General features: G+C 35.0%; 1 protein-coding gene across 3 annotated transcripts in view; it reads left to right on the top strand.

Annotated features, from left to right (window-relative positions):
- Positions 1 to 26,097, top strand: part of LAMA2 (laminin subunit alpha 2) — a 531,387-nt gene that overhangs the window by 205,610 nt on the left and 299,680 nt on the right. For all 3 annotated transcript variants that reach the window (XM_037045779.1, XM_037045780.1, XM_037045778.1), the window contains exons 5-10: positions 7,992 to 8,171; positions 11,029 to 11,118; positions 12,848 to 12,965; positions 17,922 to 18,100; positions 20,932 to 21,031; positions 25,196 to 25,356. In XM_037045779.1, coding sequence (XP_036901674.1) covers positions 7,992 to 8,171; positions 11,029 to 11,118; positions 12,848 to 12,965; positions 17,922 to 18,100; positions 20,932 to 21,031; positions 25,196 to 25,356 — 828 coding nt within the window. The remainder of the gene's footprint in view (positions 1 to 7,991; positions 8,172 to 11,028; positions 11,119 to 12,847; positions 12,966 to 17,921; positions 18,101 to 20,931; positions 21,032 to 25,195; positions 25,357 to 26,097) is intronic.

Genomic DNA, 26,097 nt, shown 5'->3' with positions numbered 1-26,097 from the left:
TATACTAGTAAATTGCATTATTTTTATATTCAGAAATGACTCCACTAGTGCCTTCACAAGTTTTTTTGTTGGTTTATTCAAATGTCGAGGCTACAGAGACATCCATATCATGTCCTTTTGAGTACTTGAATTATTCCAGCTCTTGTGATATTTAATGAATCATGGTAAATAAAATTTTTGTGTGCATCTAATTAATAGAATTATAAATACAGCTAAAATATACTTAAAGTATATGCTAAGTTATTTATTGAATGATATACAAAAATTATGAGTGTTTGGGGAAAAGAGTTAATTCACTGGAAGTTCTATCACAGCCTATAACATTTGGACACCAATACTGATTTATTCATTCAGCAAATAATTATTGAGAATCTGTCCTACTCACCTTATTAAGTACTGGAAGTATAAATCAGGCAGAGTTTCTATTCTCACTGAACTTACAGTCTAGTAAGCAGACGGTGATAATGAAGGAGCTCAGAGAATTCTTGGGAAGAACTTCTGGACAGAACATGGATATGTTTGTGGAAAGAAGGAGCTGTCACCCCAGCTGAGAACTAGAAGATGCAGCAGTGTATCTATGTGAATGGAAGCAGTGCAGGTACAGAAAAGGTGTTTGACAGAGAGGCCCAGAGACGAGACAGACCACGACACAAAGAGGGAAGTGAAAATGACTTGGTGCCCTGGAATATGCTAGACATCCAATAAGCATTTTTGAATGAATGAGTAGCTGACTGACTAAATGAACTACTAAACATGTTCAAGTGTGCAGAAGGAAACCAGGGATAAAGCTTTGTAGACACGTGTTTATTAGCCTTCAGAATTGTTCATTTTCTGGATGTGCAAATGAGTAGCATTTGAATTAATAAAAATGATTATAAAAATATCAGCTGTTAGTTGGAGGAAATAAAATATAGACTGTAGAAAAATGCAAAAAAGACTTAAATAAACTGTGCCTGATATTACTGAATATAATGGACTGGAATATATTGATTTTGTAATACCTAATTTTCTCATTATGGCCTTAAAACTTCTTGATAAGGAAATCCTTGTCTAAAATGTTTAAACATTTAACCTGCATTATAAATGACACATTATGCAACCTTTATTACAACCCAGTATACTTTTATTATATGTGGTTTAGTTTTCATATATTCATGTATTTTTATATTTGTAAGATTTTAAAAATAGTTCATTAATGTTGAAAAAGTTTTAAAAACTGCAATGAATCATTTTTGATGAGGTAAGGAAAGTTATTTTTCAATAACTATTTACTTACATATAATAAAGCTAATGGTAATCCATAAAATTAATATTTGGCAAAAATATCTTCTTCTGGAAGCAAGGTACTCTCTTAACTAGCCTTATTGGTAGTTATTGCATGTCTATAGTGTTTAAGTAATCTATTCTATAATTTTAATATAGTCTATTATTTTTAATGAACACTTTTGTAAATAGTAATACGTAAAATTTCTATATTGGGCAATAAAATGGCCAGATTGTGATCTGCACAAAGAAGGAGCTAATCAATAGGTAAGGTCCACTTTGCTGTGGTTAACCAAATGGATTTGCTAAATATCTTGAAATAGATGATAAAGTGAGAATTGCAAACCTGTGAGGATAACATTATGCGCAAGGGACCCCAAGTTCAATAACCCTGAGCAAAAGCCTATCTAGAATTCTCTAACAAAGATGGTAACCTGGCTAGAGCAGGTTGAATAAAAAAAGGAGTAGAAAAGAACTCAAAAGATTGTTGTTTTCTCATGTGGCAATGTTAGGGGGTAGTGCATGTTGTTGCAGATAGAATATATCATATAGAATCTCAGAGTTCATAGTAAAATGTTTGTCTTTTATTGGCAGTGACATAGAAAATTACCGGAGTGTGGAATGTTGTAAGGGGAAAAATGTCATGATTGGAGTTATATTTTAAAAAGAGTATTTAGAGCACTTCCTAAAAAAGGCCCTGGCTTCACGAGGATTGGCAAGTTAATTGTTGCGGCACCAAGTGATGAGGCGAGACTAAGAACTTTTGCTCCCATTCAAAAAATGATGACTTTTGTGCAGTTTGCTAATAATGGGTGTGGCTATGGCATGGGGTTCATGCTGGAAGAGAGTAGCTATGATTTAACATGAGGAAACAGGAGAGTGCAGAAGTAGGACTACTGCATTTTAATATCAAGAAGACAAAAGCCACAACTGCAGAAGAAATACATACCTTTAATATAAACAATGAACGTCTCAAAATTATTAGAGATTTCATTCACCTTAGTTTTGTCATCAATTTAAATGGAGACTACCACCAAGAAATAGAGAGAAGGCTGATATTTGGGAGGACAGTGGTGAGAGAATTAGAAAAGATCATAAGCAAAAATGTGTCATTAGAGACCAAGGCTAAATCATGCACACCCTTGCATTCCCAATTACTATGTACAGATGCAAAATTTGGACATTGAAGAAGGCTGATAGGTAAAAAAATGATTCATTTGAAGGATGATGTTGGAGGATAGCTCTATGAATACCCAGCATTGACAGAAATGCGAACAAGTATGACTTTGAGCAAATTGAGCCTGAAACTTTGCTGGAGGCAAAAATGACAAAACTGAAGCTGTCCTACTTGGGCACATCATGAAAAGGCAGTGTTTTTTAGAAAAGACAATATTGCTAGGGAAAATTGAAAACAGCAGGGAAAGTGGAAGACCAAATAGGAAATGGATTGACTCTGTAAAAGAAACCATAGCCATGAGTCTACAGGAGCTGAGCAGGGCTGTTGAGGACAAAACACTGTGGACATCGCTCATTCACTGGGTCACCAAGAGTTGGGGCCAACTCAATGGCAAGTAACACACACTTGATTTGGAATGGACCTCTTTGGCTGTGGTTCACACTGTTTTCATAAATTTGCTGGCCATCTTTTACCTTGTGCATGTAATCTATGGAAGAGAGATCTCTGTAGAAATTGAAGATCAAGTGGCAAACAAGTAAAAGAATGTAAACCAGCTTGCAGCATGAGTAAAAGTTGGTTCCGTTTGGTGTCCAGTATTTTAAGTTGTTTATACTAAACTTGTAATTTTTGTTTTAAGGAATACAAAGAATAAATTGTTGGAAACATTTACTAATAACTAAACAAACAAACAAACCCTAGGGAGTTAGGTAAGGTAGCAATGGAGACCCGTTCTGACCCTATTGTAATGCCCAGGTAGACAATGATGAAAGCTTGTGGTTAGATGGTTTTAGTGGATGTGGTGAGAAGTGTTTGGATGCTCGGTATACTTTGAAGGTAAAGCCAAGATTTTCATACATTTTGGATGTAGGAAACAAGAAAACAAAAGCAGTCAAGGATGACTTAGTTTTTGGTCTGAGTAGCTGAAAGGATAAAATTATTTAGTGAAATTGGGAAGACTGTGGTGTGAAAAGCAGGAATTCAGTTTGAAATGGAAGTTTCATATACCTATTAGACAGCCACAAAGATATATCGAGAAGGCAGTTGGGTTCTTCATCCTGACCTTCAGAGGTGAGAGGAAGCCTGGAGATACAGAGGTGGGAGACATCTGTATAGGTGGTATTTAAAGCTGTGGGCTTTCATAACATCACTAAGTATATACAGAACTGAAGGCTAATGACTGAACAATGTGATGCTCCAATATCAGAGCTGGGGAGGAGAAAAGACGGTAAGTAATGAAGAACATTGAGAAGGGTAGCCAGAGAGGTAGGAGGAAAACAAGGAGAGTGTGGCGTCATGGAAGTAAATGGAATATCCAATTGTTTCAAATGTTGCTAATAGACCAGAAATGGTGAGAACTAAATATTCATCATTTAAGGGCTCCTGTTGACCATTCAGAGTGAGAGCCAGAGCCTTTGCCCTGTGCTAGAAACCCGGTGACAAATTGTTGTGTTGTCCCCTCTTCCTAAGAGCCATATAACTCACCTCTTTGCTTCAAACATGTGTCTTCCTTTTCACATAGGGCAAAATAAAAATTATTAGGCACATTTTTCAAAGTCACTCTTCCTCTCTGAAATAATATCATATTAACTAGGATAGTATTTAAAAGGTTTCTTACAAATCTCAATCACTCATGTAAATCCACACCTACAGGCGATTCTTTGGCTACATCCATAGCTAGCTATACTCATCCTACACATGCAGATTTTATTATTTTATCTCTTGGAAATAACTTACTTATAAGCTGTTGTACAATTTTTCTGGGCTAATTTAGAGACTGATAATTCAAGTGTGATTTTAATCTGTTCTAAGAGAATACACTGCCTATCATGTTGTCAACTCCATCTACTTACACTGCTCAGCCTTCCTTCTCTCATACATCCAGCCACTCAAGAAATGTATGTTATTGGGCAGGGTATTAGGAGTAGACCTGTTCTAGAAATCCAAAGCAGTTATATTAATGTAAATAGAAAAACATGATAATAAGAGATAGTTACTCATACTAGAAGTCTGATTACTTGCTGCATAAACCACTTTAAAATTGTATTCTAGTTATAGAAGTAAGAATGCCACGAGTCACAAATGTTTATCCATCTGCAATGGGAACCTGGTTTATGTAGTATGTTTACACTGATAAGAATCGAATTATTTGGATGAGTAGAGTGCAATATTGATTCAGGGCATAGGTCATTAACTTACAGGGTATTTTTTCTCTATTTTTCTGTGATAGCTAATTTCAAAGAAGAGTATAATTTTGAAATCAAAAGAACCATTTGTTTGTCAGGCTGATATTTTCAGTTGGAGTGGATTCCTTTGACAGCAGGAACATACACCCACCAACATGTGTGTAATAGAAAGCATGTCAGAAGACACTGGACTGCCCCAGACTTCCCATGGCTCACAGCAAGGCTGTGGTGGTCTTGAGGACTGACACTTTTCATCTTGTTGAAAATAGACGCCCCCCGGTTGTCACCCCACAGGAAATCAGGAAGTGTGCTTAAATAGCCAGAACACTTGCAGTTGCACAGCATCATGTCAGTGGAAATATCCTGTCCAATATTATGATTTATTTTGAAGGGGAGTGCAAAAAAAAAAAAGGGAAGAAAAAATGATGGAAGGGAGCTGCTCACAACATGGCCAAACAGCTGGCTGGTTTTATAATCCAGAAACAGCTTGGGACTCGCTATACTCACAAGATCTCTTGGCAGAATAGCTCGATGAAAATACCAAAGCTGTGAGAAGTGTTCTTTTGCTGAATCTTTTATGTAGCTATCATATGGTTTATTAACCTAAATGAGAACATGTATGCCATTTATTTCAAATTTCCTGTGCATTTCAATGAAGGACACACTAATTTCATGTACAACCACAAATATAGTTTACTACAGAATTCATGCCAAATGAATCTTAATAATTTTCAGGAACTTTAATCCTAGACATGTCATGATTTTCTCCTTTCGAACAGCAGTTTTAGGAGCACTCGAGGGAGAGCTCGAGAAGACAGAAATTAAGCATGAAGTGAAGGGCACTGGTGATTGTTTTGTATGACAAATGAGTCTCTAAGGGAATGAATTTTAATTGCTTCATGTTTCTATTTATTGATTCCTTTAACATTTAATTGATACCTTCTTAAGTAATACAGACAACTTAAAGGCATTTCTTGTTCACCTCTTAGTAGCCAGAGCTGTGAGATATCCAACATTCACTTTACTCTTTTAGAAATTTGACATTAGAGAGAGGGTATCCAGTATTTTAGGTTCAAAATATTTAGCAGAGCTTGCATTCTATCATCTTCAAATGTGTTAAGTGAATTTATTTTTCACTAAGTGTCCAAGGTAGACTCAATTAGCTGGGACATTTCATGTTTTTATCATGAGGCGTTTTGAATTTATTTTTTGTGACATCAGAATTAGTTTCTCATCTCAGAGTTTCTATATTCATTTCTCTGGTGACTCAGTAGTTTACTGACAGTTTGTAAAATGCTCGAAGGGATTATCTAAATGCAGGATGTTAGGAATGGGAGCACATACCCTTGCCTTTCCTGTCAAAAACATGTAAACACACAGGATATATGATCTTGCAAAAGTGGATGAAAATTCCAGCGGATGACCTGAAGTCACAGTCCCCCCAGTACATGCATGGACTGTCATGCTCCTGGACAGCTGCCGGCCCAGCACAGGACTGATTTCTACTGGCATTTCCGTCTCTTTAGCGTCCTGTGTGTGTGTGGTGTGTGCACCTGCTTGTGTGCATGGGTGTGGGAGGAGGTTTCGATCCAAAATCTACCACTCATTTTCCTTTTTTAAACAACGTTGATTTAATATATTTCATAGGTAATAATGCATTGACAAAGTACAAAAAAGTGAAATTACTTTTTCCTGTTGGTATATAGAGTTTCCTCATTCTTTTTTTAAGGTGAACTACTTCAGTATATAAAAGTATAATTTATTTAATCAGTTGCACATTAATGAATATTAAAATGTTCTTAGTCTTTTGCAATTATAAAAACGCTGTCTAGGAATAGATATTACATGTACATGTAATATCTGTGGGATAATTTCCCAAAAGTGGAATTTCTAAGTCAAAAATTGTAGGGGTATGTAATTTTGATAGTTATTGCTAAACTCACTTTCATAAGAGTTTGTGTCATTTCATACTCAGATGTGTAAGTGCATGACAATTCCTGCACTGATTCAGTATTGCCATCAAGGAATATTATTAATATTATGGGGTTTTGACCACCTGTAGAAAAGTGAAAAAAGTTTATTATTGTGATTTGAATTAGTAGTTCTCTGTTAATTAATGAGTGAAGTTCACCATCGTATCAAAAGTTTAACAGTCATTTATGTTTTCCTTGAATAGTTCCCTTATATCTTTTGTTTGTTTTTTGTATTATGTTATTGGTCTTTTTTTCTTGTTGATACAAAATTATTTAAGTATGTGGGAAACAGTTTCCTTATGTGATAGGAGTTCTTTCTATCTTATCAGACTTGTTTATTCATTACAGTTTTCTACTCTAGTAAAATCTTTATGAGAGCACATGGGATTTGTGCATCTGTGAGGGGGCGTTCCCTTGCAATTTCTTTATTTTGTACATAGAAAACAGAACAGTTAGAGTTTATTCCTTTTAAAAAGGATTTTATTTATTTATTTTTAGACAGGGAAGGCAGGGAGAGAGAGAGGGAGAGAACCATCAGTGTGGGGTTGCCTCTCATGTGCCCCCTACTGGGGACCTGGCCTGCAACCCAGGCATGTGTTCTGACTGGGAATAGACCAGCAACTCTTGGTTCACAGGCTGGCATTCAATTCACTGAGCCATACCAGCCAGACAGATTTTATTTCTTTGGGTATCAATTGTGCTAAATTATTTTCCTAACAAATATAATCATTCTACCAGGTTTTAATGTATTTTCATAGAATGTGTTATATTTCTAATACATTTTTGTCTTGTTGATCTACAATTACTCAAAAAAAAAAACACTGACAACAAAATGAATAGCCAATTGAAATCTCTTACCATGTCTGTACAATTGTCCAGTTTTCCTTGCAATGTGTCAAGTTTTGCTTTCTATATACCAAGGCTGTACAATTAGATACTTTTAAATTTAGAATTAATTTAAGTACTTTTTTCAGTCCTGTTTTTGTCTGTTTTATACCTTTTTTTAAAAAAAAACAAGTTTTTAGTTTTCAACTGTATAACAGATTCTTAAATCATTTTAGGGCCCAATAATTTTCAGAAAAAGATGAAGTGATTTAGAAATTTATGGAATTTCTAGGAAGGTCAAGTAGATGCCATGCTTTGGAACAGAGGATTATGGACAATTGCAATATAGAGAGAATACCTAAAATATAAACAAATGTATTACGTGTACATATATTAAAATGTCCATAAAACCCCCGAGTTGCTTCGCTCTATTCCAGCAAACATGAAGTTGTATCTCTATGATTAACTAGGAGTAGAGAGCTTATCTTAATTTGTCCGAGGAAACCAAACCAAACCAGAGATTTAGTTTTTGGTGAACTTAATTGTTAAATTATTTCCTACATTGTGTAGATTCACATCTCTTTGATCAATGGGAGACCAAGTGCAGATGACCCTTCTCCGGAACTGCTAGAATTTACCTCTGCTCGCTACATTCGCCTGAGGTTTCAGAGGATCCGCACCCTGAATGCGGATTTGATGATGTTTGCTCACAAAGACCCCAGAGAAATCGACCCCATTGTCACCCGAAGAGTAAGTTACAATGAGTCATGTTACAGCCTGTGAATGATACCGTACCCGGTTTAAATGCCTGTTAAATTATTTAAAAATACATCTTTCCATGATTTGTAGGGGTAGTTATTACCAAAGAGTTTAAAATTTGTTAGATCTTTCGCTCACATAAGCTCAACCACTTGTTAGATGTGTAACATTTTTCCAACTTTTTAACATTAATCAACCTCAATTTCCTCTTTTGTAAAATGGAGATCATAATGCCAAGTTCATCATCTTACTTTTCGAAACTAAGTTTTGTCCCTTTGGGTGAGCTGTACTGTTATAATTGGCTTTGGGGAGTAACATCAAGAAGTTGAAACATTTTTGGCTGCAACCAACATGAAGAAATACATTTTACATCGTGACCCAGTACATGCATATACCCACACGCAGAGCAGTAAATCTTAAACTATGGTGTGCACAGAATCAGCTGGTGATATTGCGGAAAGGCAGATTCCGATCCAGGCGGCCTAAGGCCGAGTAGAGAAACTGCATTTCTATCAAGTTCCCAGCAATGACATTGCTGCTGGTCTGTGGATATTTTTATCCAGCCAAATAGTTTAGTTGTATGCCTTACTAAGAAATCACAAGCCATAGTTTTAAAAAAGCAGTGCTGTACAGAAAAACTGATTTTATAAATTGTTTTATTTTTCTTCATGAATAGAATATCAGAGAAAATCATTCTTTCAACAGATCATTGAAACATGAGCTAACCAAAGTACTGTTTTCCAGTGTTAAACTGGAATCTATGTGACTGGGACAGAGACGATCACCCAGGTTGCTGTGGGTGATCGTCTAGAAGAAGTTGTGCTTCTTCTATCTCTCCCCCACCACATGCACTGGATTATGTCCCCTCCCTTATACGTTGCTACACAACCAAGGTATAGCTGCAAAGCCACAATCCATGCTAAGAGAATAGCTACACACTACAATAGTGTGATCAGAGGCAGAAGTGAAAAGAAGATTATAAGGAGAAACTAAGATTGTGGGGAAAGCTCTTAGTTCTAAAATGATCCCACTAATGTCACCAATTGCCAACTATTGCCAACAATCGCCGAATTGCTGAACTATTAGGCTGAATATTGAAGGACAGCACTTTTCACGGCTCATGATATCCCTCATATATTTTCTCTTCTCATTATTTAAATTTTCCTCACCTATCCTCTCCATCATCACAACATAACTTTTAATGTTTTATTATCCTCATCCAACACATGTTCATTATGTTAGTGCCACATATTTTCCAAACAAAAAATAATTTTACCATGAATTTACCCTCAGCATATTGCAAAGTGTTTTGTGCAGAAGTAATCATTATTTTATAGCAATGGTAGACTCTTCTTTAAAAACAATCCTTTTTAATTTTAATTTCAACATGACTTAGAAACATATATTGAGAAAGACAATAATTTTGAAGGGAAATTTAATCTTTCCTGACAGTATATTTATCATAGAGGGAAAAATCAATGCAAATAAATGTGTTTCTTCTATCAGCTGTTGCAGAAGGCAAAGTGGGTTTGGCTGCACACCTGTTGTTTATGATTTCATTGTATGTGAGCCTTTAAACTAGTGCAGTGAAGTCCAACAATTAAGTGTGGTTTTTTAAGTAAAGCTCAGTAAACCCCACGTGTAAATTTAAATATATAAAAATATGATATTGAATTTTAGCTCCTTTTCATGACTTAAAAGTGAAGCATTACATATTTATATTTAAAACACATTTCCCAATTTAAAAGCATCTACAAAAACTAAAGTATCAGCTTTCCAAGCAAATATCCCTCTTTGTATCTAGATTTTTGTGATGGAATTAGTGAAAGGCAGACTTTTAACTAAATTTCCTAACAAGTTCCATGAATTCAAAGTTTAGTTATGTCAAGTAAGGTAAGTCACAAAAATATTCCAGAAGATACTACGTATATAACAAAAACAAACAAACAAAAAACCCCCAAAGACAAAAGTAAATGGAAAAGAGAACTATGTAGTCAAGGAACTCAGATTTTTGCTTACCTACTTATTTTGTCTAAATATGTTTTTTATGTGAAAAATTAGAATAGTAGAACTAAGGATATATCCCACTGAAATGGTTATTTGGATCTCATATAATAATGTGAAGTGTCTCATCATTACAAAATGTTATATACATATTAATTAAAAATTTAAAAATAGTTTAGTTCTATTATATAATTATAAATAATCTTTTAAAAACAGCTGTATAGATTTAAAAAATTAGAAACATGGTCCTTATCATAACTTCATATACAGAAGTAATTGCATGGACATTTTAACATAATAATGAAAAAAGCAAATGTTCTGCCCCCCCTAGTTTACTCCTCACATTATGTTAACTTAATCTGATAGTCACTTACATTTTATTTCCTTTTTTATAAGTTTAAGAAATGTATTGTTATGAGCGCATCCTGCAAAATTTGTTGGTTTTTTCAAATGCAACAAATTAAACCGTCTGCATATGATTCATGGATGCTGACACTTCTCTAATGACAATGAAAGAGATTTTCTTTCAAGAAAGTAAAACACCTTTTATGAAAAATTGTAACAACTTGTTCTCAATGACAAATGCTTCAGCATGGACTCGGTACCATCTGTGGGAAAGAAACTGTAAAATGCCCGGCTCATGTGAACTATTTCTTTGGTCTGTAACTGCAGTGCAAGGAGTCCCTGGATCACTTCTGTGAGTCCTCAATTCTACTGAAACACAGATGTGCTTCAGACTAAAGACAAAAGCAGAAAGCAAAGTCCTTAACTGAATATCCCCTCTTGCTACTGTCATCTTGCAGTCATCTCACCAGGATTTCTCTCTGGGTCGCTTTTTTTGCAGTATTACTACTCAGTCAAGGATATTTCAGTTGGAGGGATGTGCATCTGCTACGGTCATGCCAGGGCGTGTCCACTTGATCCGGTGACAAATGTATGTATATTTATAGGATGCTTAGGCAAAATGAAGCTCTGAACTGTATCATGTTTTAGGAGAGGCTTTGCTGAGAGGGATGCTGTGAATGGGTGCCGGGTCCCCACAGAGACAGTATAACACAAAGCCACACAGGGATAAAATGGACCAGTTAGCATGATGGACTTTGAAGTCAGCCATCCCAGTATCAGAAACCAGATTAGTTTTTTTTCCCTTGAAAAGACCAAACTTCTTTTTCTATTCTGAAACCTCTTTGGCTATGACAGTCTGCTGTATGATTTGGCTGTAGAGAATGCCTGCCATCAATCAACTTCACCATTTCTTTTAAAAGTTTTCATCAAAAAAATGAATGCAAACAAATGAACAACATGCCTGAGAGTGAATATGAGTGGCCATGGGACAGAGGACCAGCTGGGGCAGGGCCAGTAAGGGGCCGGGCAGAGGAGAGTGCTCAAGAGGCCACCGAAAATGCTGGGCCAGGAAATGTTCCTTTTGGGTCAAATTTTTCATGAATGGCAACATGGTGAGTGAACATAACCTCAACAGAAGATGAATGAGCATCTTTTTTTTTCTGTCATACACAAATTGGTGAAATACAAAATCATTTGCTGTATAGCATATGGGAGAAATATATTGAATAGTAAGATCCATGAACACAGCTACCTACATACAGATTTTTTTCCTTTCCTACTAAAATAATAATACAGATGGCATTTCTCTAAAAGTTTGCTTCCTGACCAATGTATCATAAAGTTACCTCCTAGGGAAGGTTTTAATGCCCTGGTATATTCACCTGGGCATGTTTGTGCTGCTGCTTTCTGCAGAGGGTGTGTCTGTCTACTAGGTATCGTGATGAGCGGTCCTTTCCAAGCTTTGAGGACCCTCCAAGGCAGTATCATGCAATGAATCAATGACTGTACTTGATAAACTAATAACAAATGTAGAAACAGACTCATAGATGCAGAGAACAGACTGAGAGCTGTCAGAGGGGAGGTGGTTTGGGGCTCTGAGTGAAAAAGGTAAAAGGATTAAGCAAAGAAAAGGAATTCATGGACACAGACAACATTATGGTGGTTGCTGGAGAAAAAAGGGGAGGGGGAGGTAGGAGAGGGTAAAGGGAATAAATGGTGATGGAAGGAGGCTTGACATGGGGTGGTGAGCACACAATACAATAAACATACAGATAATCTATTATAGAGTTATACACCTGAAACCTATATAATGTTATTAACCAGTGTTACCCCAATAAATTCAATAATGCATTTATTGAATGCATTATAAAAGACTGTACTCAAAATGCACAGGAGGTTCAGTCTTAGGACATTTGATTTCTATTATAATCATGCCCCTTGGTGCCTGGGGATCAACTCTCTTTCCTGTGTCCACATTCCCAAATGTTCACAGTACTTTGAGGGGAGCCTTAAAGTGGATGCATCCAACCGTGAAAACTCTCCCAGGCATCCAAAAGGAATCTCAGTCTTCAAGACTAATCCCAAAGGGGGCTCTGCTCTGTTCCAAGCTGAAGCCCAGTGATTTCAGAACTAGCCTGGACCTCCATCTGTAATCTGGTGTTGGTTAAATGCACCTGCTTCCGAGACAGGCCCCTCTTCCTTCCCAGACTGGCAAGAGTTTTAGAAGTTTTCTTTTTTCTTCATTTTAACTTTAGGAAAAGCCTTTTATTTAGAGGTCTAAAGACCACTAAAAGTATGTTTCCCCCTGATTTGACTAGAAATCCCGTTGTGAATGTGAACATAATACATGCGGAGAAAGCTGTGATCGCTGCTGCCCAGGATTCCACCAGAAGCCTTGGCAAGCTGGGACCTTTCTGACTAAAACCGAATGTGAAGGTAAGTATCTGAGGGGCCTCTGGCGTATGTACTTCTTCCTTTTCTAGGACACTGGTGACATAAACATGGTGATTTTAGGTAAGTGCTCTTTTCAGTTTCTATATTTTATCCAAGGCAATAACTTATCATCTCTTTTACCCTGATATTTCAGTTACTCATTTTTTTGTTTTTTTAACTCAATAAATATTTACCAAACACCCATGAATTTATCACTGTGTGAGGATTATGATAAATAGATAAAAGCACAGTAAATGCTTATTGTCAGGGTGAAACTGAAGCTTATAGCACAATGTACATATAAGCTAATAGAATGATAGAAATGTAAAGAAACATGCAGTAAAACCTAGACTGTATAGAGACTAGATTTCTAAACGTGAATGTTATAAAATTGTTCTGGAACCAATATAGTCCCTGTGACTTCTACTTGGTTTCTTTGCAGCTCCTCACTTGACCCCCTTTCTATAGTAGATGGATTTAAATACCCATAATCTAATACAGAAAAAAATATCAGAAGGGAGAAATTGTACCCTATAGTTTAGGGCACAGGCAGTTTTTAAAAAAATGATTCATTGGTTAAACTTACTAAAGGGTGGTATTTGGGGGCAGTAACTTGGAAGAATGTAAGAGTTAAAGGTAACAGAGACAGTAAGAAATCAAATATATGGAAAAATATTTTATTTGAATAATAGGTATTAACATTTTAAATTATAATTTCTCATTAATAACAGTATAAAATGCTAATATTAGTAATAGCATTGTGATAATCATTAGCATTAACTATGCCATAGAAATTATCACACAGTAGTAACCAAACAGAAAGCTAGTAATTAAAAACAGTAAGACAACCTTTTTACTGTAATATTGTCATTTTTAATACAATTCATATGCCTAGTTTTTCTGGAACAGAAATACCCAGGGTGTGTAGCATATGATTATATGGCCTAAAATTGCCAACTGGCCCAGCAGGGTGACAGGGACATTACAGAAACCTGTGTTTCTGGAGACCTGCTCAGGCTCAGACAAGACTAAACACAAAGGCTTGTGCTGAACTGTAATTTCAAACTGGCCATGAGTCCCAATTCAATTGAATGTGAATAATAATATTTTCGTTAATCGATCAGTCCTAACCATATTTTTTAGTTCACTAGGTGTACATGACTTCCAATACAGACCTGGTAGCCAATTTTTAACTAATACCAACCATATATAGTTATTGAATGAAAAATACTTATCCTTTATCAGGCATCAGACACGGTAGGTCTTTGAAACGGTTGAATCATAGCAAACTTTAACCACAAAATATTCTCTACCGTAAAATGCATTTTCTTTTTACTTTAAAATTCTGCATATACTATCCATGTCTTGTGTCCCTTCGTTTTTCTGCACTCACTTCTTTTGCATTTTGATCTGTGTCTACCTGCATGTGATATATTTTGGTTTAGAAATCACTCATTATTGCTGAAACATATCTGGTGGAGTGCCCCATCCCCCACCAAACATTCTACAGGAGCATCAGGGATCCTACCTCGTCACCAACACCCTAGGGTTCTCCCAGTGAAAAGCAGACATTCCTTCCTAAGCATGAATTTAAGTTAACTGCCTCCCATGGATATTCGCTCTTAAACTTCTTTAAGTTTTAGTCATTTCTCTCTTGCTTGTGGAATATCAGCAGTCAGAGTGGGAGTAGCATTTGAGGGCAGTGACTCTCCCCAGTGCCTCTGAGATTCTGTCCTGCAGGTATAATTGTGTACTGTTCAATGCACCTGCAAAATCCGTTACCACACTCCACTTGTCCCTATATGTCTAAACAAGGAAACAAAAAGGTTAGATCGAACTTGTTAGCAACAGGGGTGCACAAAGCCACTTCAAAGGAGTTTTCCACTTCTTCCTACATCTACTTTTTAAATAGTGCAATTATGAAACAATTTTATCTTTGATTGTACGGCAGTTGGGGGACTGTATTACCAAATAGAAAAATAAATGCATTTTTAGAACCCTAAATTAAAGATAGGGGTCTTAACCATAAAACTATATAAATGTCATGCTTTGGGCAATGTATGCATTCCTAAAAGCTTATATGAAAATTTTCTTTTCCATGTTACATTATGTTCCAATCCCCTTAGTATGGGAGATTGGAAAATCCTTTCATGACATGGCATAGCCTTCTATAAAATGAATAATCACCTTTTAGTTCATCTGAGCTCAATTTGCATTTTCATCAGTCTAGGCTATTTAAGGCATGATATATCTCTAAGGAGCAAAGAATATTTGTTCTATTGCTAAGCTTGTGCTAAAGGACCGTCTCAGTCTTGGATATTTGTGGTATCCCACACTGCCCATGACAAAGCAAAAATGGCTGTTTAGGAGTAGGTGCAGCCCATTCCTCTGAGGCTGTGCTGGCCCAGGGCCTTTACACAGTGACCAGGGCTGTAGGCGAGGGCACTCTCGGCATGGAGTGTGAACACAACTGCTGCTCAAGAGCCAGTGTGTTACCTACACCAGCTCAGGGTTGGAAACACTTCCAGCAGCATTAATTCTAGATAGTGTGAGAATAAAATTGTATTACTCTCTATTTCCCTCTACTTAGAGTGACAGCAGAAAGCTTGGCTGTTTCTTGCAACATATATTTCCAACAAGATTTCTAAGAATTCCTGTGAATTGTCCTAAAGATATAAAAATGCTTTTAATACCTACTGATTTACATTTATTATTACATGATTTCTATAATGAACTTTGAAGACTCCTCATCAGTGTAGCAAAAATACTATATTCTAAATCAAAAGTCAACTGACTGGGGATAGCATTAGCAACAAGTTATAAGGAGATAGTATCTTTACTATATTAAGAGCTTACCTAACAATGAGAAAATGTATTAAACCTGTTAAAATTGAAAAGAGATGGAAACATATTTCTCAGTAAGAAAAATGACATAACCACATAAAAATATTATCATGCTCTAATTAAGAAGGTACCAACTACAACAATGGAAATACTCTTTATAACCTCAAAATGTTCATTCTTCCATTTAACAAATACTCAAATGCTTACTATGTCCAGACACTGGGTTCAAATGGTTGATAATGTGTAGTGTTGGTGAAGCTATGAGGAAAGAGTTTTATCATATCTATCAGATAGAGATAGAGTAGTTTGACACAGTATTTTGGGAGGGCAATTTTTCTTGCTTCTGGACTAGATTATATACTTGGAGGAATCTAGCCTACAGATACACTCCTATAGCTATACAGAGCATGTTATCATGATCTTGTCATTAATTAGTTCACAATTACTCATTCTGCTGCTACTATAATTTATGGATCTCAGTACTTACTGTGGCTCAGGCATTGTGCTAGGTGTACTGCATTCTTAAGACAACCTTAAGAGATAAGTACTGAAATGAAATGAAGGCTTGAATTTTCTCCTCCAAGTTACTCAGCTGGCAAATGCGAAGCAGTCTGATGTTAGAAACCTGCCCCTGCTCTCATTTTCTACTCCCACCTCCACGTCCTCCTACTGTGTATCAGTGTTATTTAGAAAGGAAAAATCTGGAAACAATGTGACTACCCATTAATAGGGACCTGATAAATACCTCCATTTAAAAAGTAGCCTGTGTAGCTTTAGGAGAAACATATGCTAATAGAGAAAGAGTTATGCTATTTACTGTCAAAATGAAATAGTCTAGAACAGTATTTAGAAGTCTCCTTCTGTGGAAAAGAAAAATTAAGCATTGGCATACACACACACAAACACACACTTGTGTATGAGTTGAAATCAATGAAAGGACACCTAAGAAACTCAACATCTGAGACAGCACACTCAGCATACTACCTTTTCCCTAATTCCCATCCTCAATTAATTCTATCCATCTTTTCAAAGCTTTACCCAGTTCTTTCTGGAGAAGTAATTTTTTCACTCTCCTAAACTCCTATAAAGTGACATGAAAAAGAAAAGGAGGAGGAAGGGAAGAAAGCGAAGGAGGAGGAGAAAGCAATGGAAACTTATTTATAAGGCATTGTCCTAATGATTTAACATGCATTTTTAAATGTCTGGTAATTATTATTAACCACTCATGTTTTATATGGAAACTGACCCTTAATGAAATCGAGATGTTCCGTCCATCACATGACGACTCAGTAGTTGAGAGAACACCCAAATCCAAGTTTGGTGCAAAATAACTTCATCTGAGCCACTAAGCAAGCTTCTCATTTTGTCCTAACAGTTTGGCAGTTCCTGCCCATCGTCTCTCTCTCTCATAGGATGCGACTTGGAGGGGCCGCAGCAGGAGCTGGCTCTGCCGACTCCGGAGCTTTCCCAGTGGTGGTAGCACTGGTTTGCTTGGGCTTTACAAGCTACTGCTCTTCTCTGGGCCTCAGGTTGCTAATATGTGGAAAGAGGTTAATACCAGTATCCAACTTCTGAGGTATACTGAGGAAAAAATCAGTGGTTGTAAACATAAAACATTTAGAAAAGGATATGGTGTACAGAAAAATGTTAAATTTTAATTATCAGTAATAGTAAAAGCAAAGGAACTCTATTCTAAACATTCCTATTTAACTATAGTATGTAAGAGAGATTATACTAATTTTTCACTACAGATTACATGGATGTTAATCATTCAGTGCCATAGTTCAATGATTTTTATTTGTCATAATAGGATATAGGTTGAACCATATGAAATTTTGATTTTGTGAGATCAAATCAGTCAAATATTGGCAATTTGATATGATTTCATTTTATTTATTTCAAGTCTCATTAAAAGGGTGAATTTATTAATATAGGCAATAAATCTAAGTAACTTTCATATACTTTTATATTGATTATACATATGTAATCGTATGTAACTATATGAGGATATATATACATCCTCATATAGTTTAAAATCTGTTATATAGCAGAATATGGTTTTTAAGTATCTCTGAAACCTGAAACTAATATTTATTGATTTTTCCCCTAATGCAGCATGCAATTGCCATGGGAAAGCTGAAGAGTGCTATTATGATGAAAATGTGGCCAGAAGAAATCTGAGCTTAAACATACACAGAAAATACATTGGAGGGGGGGTGTGCATCAATTGCACCCACAACACCGCTGGTATAAACTGTGAGACGTGTGTCGACGGTTTCTTCAGACCCAGAGGGGTAAAGCATGCCTTTGCTTTCATCGACTGTTATTTTCTTCGTACAAGGACATAGTATATAGAAAAATAATTTAGATAGACTTCAAATTCTAGAAGCTGACCAGAAAAGCTTTATAGTGGGAACTGATGTAAATATTTGAAGATAAAGTATAAAATATTAACATCTTTCCAGAAAGTGTCACTGTGCCTCCTCCAAGTCCAATGCTACACCCAGACAAACTGTTCTCATTCTGAGAACATAAATTAACTTTGCCTTAGTGAATGATATAAAAATCAACAACATCAATATTCAAAATCTTTCTAATATTAATGTCAAACAATTTAAAAAGTACTTTTTTACAATAATACTATAACAATATACTTAGGACCAAGTTTAATAAAAGACCTGCAAGAAACATTGCAGGCCTGCACTGGAAAATATTTCTGTGAATAGTAAAAAGTGGGGAGATGTACTATATTCATTGACTGAAAGACTCAGTATTGTAAAAGTGTTACCTTTCCCCATATTTATTTTTAGATTCTGTACGACAATCCCAACCAATATTTCTGTAATTGACAAGGTGATTTTAAAACTTGGATGGGAATGTAAAGAAACCATTATAGCCAAAATATCCTTAAAAAATAAAGTTAGTGCACTTACATTTCTGAATTCTAGCCTAATAAAGCTGAAGTGATCAAGGTAATAAGCTATCAGCACAGGTGCACAAAGAAATCCATGGAACAGGACTGGGGTTCCTGAAATTGAATTCAGAAACTGACCCACACGATCAACTGATTTTCAAAAGGAGAAAAAGGAGGTAGTATCCAAAATAAAATGGTGCTGGGATGGCAGGGTAACCTCGTCAGTCTCAACCATCATTTCCCACCACACACAAAGGTTTCCTTGTGTATGGGCTGTAGACCCGAAACTTAAAAAAAATAAAATATTTCTAGAAAAAAGAACATCTTGACTTAAACAGACACTTTATAAGAGAAGATATCAGAACAGCCAATAGTCACTTAAAGTGGAAATTAAATTCGTAGCTGGGTCTGCTATCAGTTTGTAATGGGGGATCTGCTCCAGGACTCAGCATGGTGGGACTGGCTGAGTGATGGCCAGATACCCATTTGCCACACCCATTAGGAGGGCTAACTCAAAAACATAGTCGGCTCCAAATCACCAGATATTAGAGATGATATTGAAGAACTGGAACTCCTGTACATTTCTGGTGAACATGTATAACTTATTATTACTTATTTGGCAAAATGTTGGCAGTTTCTTATAAATTGTAACATACACCTAGTCTATAAAACAAGCATTCTATTCCTGGATATTTACACAAGGTAAATAAAGCATGACCACAAAAAAGACATATAAAATTGTTTTATAGGAGCCAACCAAAACCTGGAAATGGCCAAATATTCACCAATATGGATTATAAAATATGGAACATTTATACAAATGAACAGTGCAGCAAATTTTTTAATAAATGATCTAGTGATGTATATTATATGAATAAATCTTAAAATGTTATGTTGAATAAGAGAAGGAAGACACACAAGTGTGTGTATTTCCATATTTCCTAAGCAACTAATTTAATATGTTTTTTTGGAAAATAAATGTTGTCTATACAGTATGATAGTATAGACTATGTTTGTTTAATAAATATATTAGAACATTAAAAGCTACTAGTTATATTGAGTATTTAATGTACATGAAAGACCTTATAAGTTAATCCTCTTTCTTATTTAATAACATTACTGTAGTTCTTATTATCCTGATTTTGCATGAAGTAACAGGAGGACACATATCCAATGAGTGGCCACACCAGGATGTGAATTCTGGCTTTCCTAATTAAGGAGCCTGCATTATTTCTTCCCAGGCTGTACTGTACCCTCAGAAAACCAAGTTTTACCGTATTCGCTGAGTATAATACACTCCTTTTTGTGCCCAAATTTTTGAGGGAAAAATAAAGATGTGCATTATACATGGGTAGTACTAATTCTATACCTATATAACAGCTTTTAATTCTTTAAGTGTGCTTATGCATTAAAAGTGTAAATCTAGAAAGCAATAATGATATCCACATGTTCAAACAAATCCTAAAATTTTTTTATAACACAAAAAACAAGTATCTAAATATAAAATAAATATAAAATGAAATTAAAAGTTAGAACAAAAGATTTCTACCCCCAAAATTTGGGCCAAAAACATGTGTGTTCATCATACATGGCAAAATACGGTGATTTACATATTTAATATTTTAAACATAAAATATGAAAAATTTAAAATTAATTATACAATGTTGTGAATAAGTTGTTAAAAATAAATTTGGGTAAAATTTACTAATTTTGAACCATATTATAATTAAAAAACAATCAGAAAGATTTTATTAGGGAATGTATATTAGGGAATATCAAGCAAATATTATTTTTGTTGTGATAATGATACTATCATTATAAATGAAAGAAATGCATACTGATATGTGTAGGGATTAAAATATACTTTTGGGGGGATATTCTTTAATAAACCTCAGCAAAGGATGCAATTTGATGAACTTACATAGCAAAGTCTTGGTCATTGTTGAATAATTAACCTTGATAATTGTTAAATCTAAGTAACAAATATATGCGTTTATTGTACTATTCTCTTTATTGTGTTTATCCACTTAAAATAAATGGATTTTAGAAACTGCAAACATATAATGAAGGTAAATTCTTTATTATAATTTTCTCCATATAATTTGTTACCAACCATTATTACAGTTAATTTGCCCTTAAAAGTTTGCTGAATTTAAAAATATTGGTCTTTTTTCTTACACTTGATTAAAAGCATTTTGATATTTGTGTTAGGTATCTCCAAATAATCCAAGGCCCTGCCAGCCATGCCACTGTGGTCCAGTTGGTTCCGTCAGTGAAGTCTGTGTCAAGGATGAAAAACATGCTCGGCCAGGTGAGAGCCATGGTTCACCTCCATCGTTCTGAGGAAACGACAGCGAAAAGCCAAATAGGAATTTTTAAGAGAATATTTTTCAGTAAATTTTATTTGTGTAATAAAGTTATTCTCGAACCTCTCTAATTTCCTTCCAAGGACCAATTTTTTATTTATCTTGATGATTAATTGTATGTTTTATTTTAATACTTTAAAAGCAAGATTTAAATAATTTGTTTTACATTATATATATATATACATAATTTACATATCTATGCAAATGCATCATCAGTTCATCAGAAAACAGTGGTGTATATAATTTTTTACATCTTGTTCTTTATTGGATTGTTTTGTACCTTCAATCGTTTCTTTTAACTTTTTTTTAATTTTTATTTTTATTTAATTCTTGTTCAAGTACAGTTTTCTGCCTTATAGTCCCAGCCCTGCCCAGCCCCCCACCCCACCCCGTGCTCCTTCAATCATTTCTATTATCAAAAGGCAGAATTCATTGAGGGATGGGTATGCGGTAGTAGGAAGAGAGCTTAGAGGAGATACTATGGAAAACAAGAAGTGTAAATAAAGAAGTGTACTTAAAGGTATTGGTCATGATTTTATGAAGAGAAAGGGGCTGACACTAATTTATGCCAAATACTTTCTTTGAGGATGCAAATTAATGCTGAACTCCAAACACTCAGGAACCAAGTACTAGAATGACTCCTTGGTGTTAGAATGTTCAGGAGCTACAGGAAAGCTGTTGACCGAGTTTAAGTAGCAAATTGATAGAATATATCTGGAACAGTTTCTGTTCATTTCTAAGAGTGGCTTCTTCTCTTTGGAAACAACAAAACAGATCATGGTTACAACTTAGGTTTTTCCCACAAAGACTTTAAAAGCTGGCAAGTTAAAAGCTGGCAGTGTTTCCTTAGCACACAGTTCAGCTTCCCTGCTTTCTTCGCGAAACGGTAGGATTATCAATTTAAGCCATATAGTTTTAAGTCCCAAAATATTAAAAATATGATTATTTTAATATTCAAATGGTGAATTATTAAGGTCATTTTTCATTTTATGGCACCTTATAATTTTATAGTTTCAACTAAATCACATTATTTTCAGTAATACCACTTAACTTTCTACCCTGACTTTATAAATGTGTATTATTGTTTAAAATGTTATAAAAAATTAAAAAGTAGAAAACCAGGCATGTAATGCAGTGGTGATTCAGCACAGACACAGCTATAAACATTTTTTGTGTTACCTTTACCTAAAGAGCTTTTCCTGATATGTATTCAAAGTTTCTATGAAATTTAGTTCTAGCACCTGAGTGATACACAATTATGTGGGTGTACCATAGATTCTTTACCCACTCAACTTTATACAGATCTTAAGTTTATCTCCAATCTTTGTTCACTTTAATGAAGCTTTAGTAAAGATTTCTGCATAAAATATTTTTGATTATTATAAAACAATAACAATAAAGTAATTTTAACAATAGGAAAGGAATAAAGTAAATAGCAGTAGTGCCCTCTTCAACCTATTCATTCCCAGTCTCATTTCCAAATATAATCACGTTGGACCTTTTCTCCTATTAAGTTTTTTTGGAAGAACTTATCTTCCAAACAATATCTGAATAATATTCTTAACCATATTTTTACTCACTGTTTAATATCACCTTCATCTTTAAAGACAAAGAAATGTATCATTCATACAACAGCTTTCATTAACTCCACCATTCATATATTGTTACTCTGTATTTTTTCTATGGTATCTTTATTGTGTTAAAAAAAAGCTTAAATCTCTCTTTCGTGATTTATTAAAGTTAGGCACCATCTCTTTTTTTTATTAGTAACAAATTCCTTTATTATATTTTTCTGTTACCAGTTAGTCCCCTTATGCCGCGTGTCCCCAGCAATCACCACACTGTTGTCCATGTCCATGAGTCTTCTTCCCTTTTTGTTCAATCCTTCCCTGCCACCTTCCCCCACCTGCTGTCATTTGCCCTCCATCTCTGAGTCTGTCTCTGTTTTGCTTATCAGTTCAGTTTATTCATTAAACTCCACATAAGAGTAAAATCATATAATATTTGTCTTTCTCTGACTGGCTTCTTTCACTTAGCATAATGTTCTCCAGGTCCAACCATACTGTTGCAAAGGGTAAAATTTTCTTTTTTTTTTTTTTTTATGGCTGAGTAGAATTCTATAGACACCATTTCTTGAGGTCCTACTATTTATCCTAAGAAAAAAGCCCATCATATACTCTCCACTGGTATTATTTTTCATTGGTTTTATTTTCTATTTACAGAACTATTTAATCTGGAATTGAAATCTTGATTTTTCTCTTTAACTCAAATTTACTAAGGAAAAATATTTATTTACTAATTTTAGATGGGTTTAATTTTGTGTAAAAGTCATCACCTTTGATTTTCATAGTTAATTTAACACTAATTTTTCTATCATTTGGTACAAATCTAGAGGTCATTTAAGAAAGCAAATCTTAGTCCTGGCTGGTATGGTTCAGTGGATTGAGGGCCAACCTGTGAACAAAAGAGTTGCTGGTTCGATTCCCAACTAGGGTACATGCCTGGGTTGCAGACCAGGTCCCCAGTAGGGAGTGAGAAAGGCAACCACACATTGATGTTTCTCTCCCTCTCTCCTTCCCTTCCTGTCTTTCTAAAAATAAATAAATAAAATCTTTAAAAAAACCCCAAACCCTTAGATAACTTCTGCTTGTGAAAGTGAATATTTTTGTGGATTAGTCATGGATAAGATGCAATAAATATTTATATTGTATAGTACATACTACTTAATTAATATTATTATATAATTCAAATTTTTATATCTTCTAATTTATTTATATTTACTTATAAATATTTATAATGGTAATGTCATCTCAGACACTGAATTTGGATAGTTTTTCTTTCATTTTAAATATATTTGGTAGTTTATATATTTTTATACTTATAATTAGTGCTTACTTGGAGCATAAGTTTAAAACTTAAATTATGTTTTTATTGAGGTTTTATCAATGTAAAATGGGAGTTTATTCTACTGAATCTATTTTAATTGAATGTTGCTTCGGACTTTAATATTACTACAACAGTTTTTTGCTTTTTTATATGCTTTCCTAATGTGTATTTATTCTTTTATTTTCATAGTTCTCATCATTTTGTGCACCCTTTGTGAACAATACATGTCCATTTTTACATAGAAACGATGATATTGTTGAACTTACTTCTATACAGCTAGAACATATGTCTGACATTCATTCTGTGTTTATTTTTGTCACCATAATGTTTCAGTTTCTCTTTTATTTTTTGAGACTATAGTTTACTGATTTGCTCCTTTATTTTTCCATATTTTGAAGATCTATAACGTATCCATTAATTCATGAATACGTTTTTTCTATTTTTCATATTAAAGACAAGAAAACTGTTTTGCATTTGTCCATTTTTTTAAAGTAAATTTAAACTGCTCATGTTTCCCCCATTCATTTTTTATCCCCCAAATACATATTCCCATGAACACACTTAGTCTGTTGTCAGTGGCATCGAGTGATGTTATACTTATGTTGTTGTTAAATTTTTGTTTTAAGTACCATAGTTTCACACCCAAAGCCTTTTCCATTTTCTGTTTGTCTGAGGGGGCTTGTGAGCCAACAGGAATATACAAAGTGTGTAGTCTTAATGCAGTGAATTCCTCCTTGATCACCGCAATGGGTTTTCTCTAGCCTTAATTTTGGTAACTTCTATGAGATTTTATCTTTTACAAAAATCCTTAGGCCCCGGCCAGTGTGGCTGAGTTGGTTGGACAGCATCTAACAAAGCGAGGGGCCGCCAGTTCAATTCCCTGGGTGATTCAGTCCCCCACTGGGGCACGTATGAAGGCAACTGATCCGTGTTTCTCTCTCACAATGTTTCTCTCCTCTTTCTCCCTTCCTTCCTCACTCTCTAAAAAAAATAATAATAATTCTCAGTATTTTAAAGAACACTTAGAAAATGCCATGTATGCAAATCATAGGCAACTTAATTGAACCTTATATTCTTTGGTTTTAATTGTTCTTTTTTAATTTACCCCACACATCTAATTTTTGTGTGAAAATAAGACTTTCAAGGCTGCCATAATTAAAACCATAGGGGCTATATTATATATTTACCTGAAAAATATTGATATGTGGCTCATCTTCTCTTAGGTCTGGGACCCGGGTCCTGTCATTGCAAACCTGGCTTTGGAGGCATCAACTGTGATCGCTGTGCCCGGGGCTACACTGGCTACCCAGACTGCAAACCCTGTAACTGCAGTGGTGAGGGAAGTGCAAACGAGGACCCTTGTTTTGGACCCTGTAACTGCAAGGTACATGGTTTATTCTGGTAACATCCCACTGTCAGAACAGAAGGTCATTTTCCTTGACCTCTCTGGTCTGTCTGCTGGCATTTAACAATTGTTACAACTTCTCCAGTGTATATCCACTTTCTGTTTTGTATGTGGCCTTCTTACACGTGTGTTTAGAAGCCTACCAGGTTCCCTGCAGCAACATACTGGCCATTGGTCTAAAAACCAGCAGATACACAGAGGACAAGTTCCGTTAAGAATTATGTCATTTTATGGCAAAAACACTTTTCCCCATTACCAATCTAGTGTGATTTAAAACTATACAGCTCTAAAAATAGCAGCCCTTTAAAACTATAGTACCCTCAAATCTACTCTAGCTTTGTACCTAATTCTGAAAGTGATTCTTTCAAGGGTTGCATTCTGGATTTTTAATCTTCTGAAGTTTGATCCCAGATAGGTCTGAAAATACCATATTCAAACTCTTTCATTTAATTACCAAAAATGTAAGAAGCCCTAGTGGAACTGATTAAAGGCTCAATATTTCCTCCCAAGAGTACTTTCAGGAATGCAACTTCATTTGTTTCACATGCTCAGCTAATAGTTCATCATGTTAACACCAAAGGGTGAATTACACCTGCAGCTGATACACACAGAAGAAACAGAGGCATGTCCAAGTCTTAAATGATAAAACTGATTTCCTTTAGCTGTAATAATCACTAACAAAATGTTTGGATCAGACAGTGTTAGCTTAATTAACTGAAA

The sequence above is a fragment of the Sturnira hondurensis genome, unplaced genomic scaffold (assembly GCF_014824575.4).
Source record: "Sturnira hondurensis isolate 20B ecotype Veracruz unplaced genomic scaffold, ASM1482457v3 Scaffold0004474, whole genome shotgun sequence".
NCBI classification, from domain to species: domain Eukaryota; kingdom Metazoa; phylum Chordata; class Mammalia; order Chiroptera; family Phyllostomidae; genus Sturnira; species Sturnira hondurensis.
This window is presented reverse-complemented; position numbering and strand designations above follow the sequence as displayed.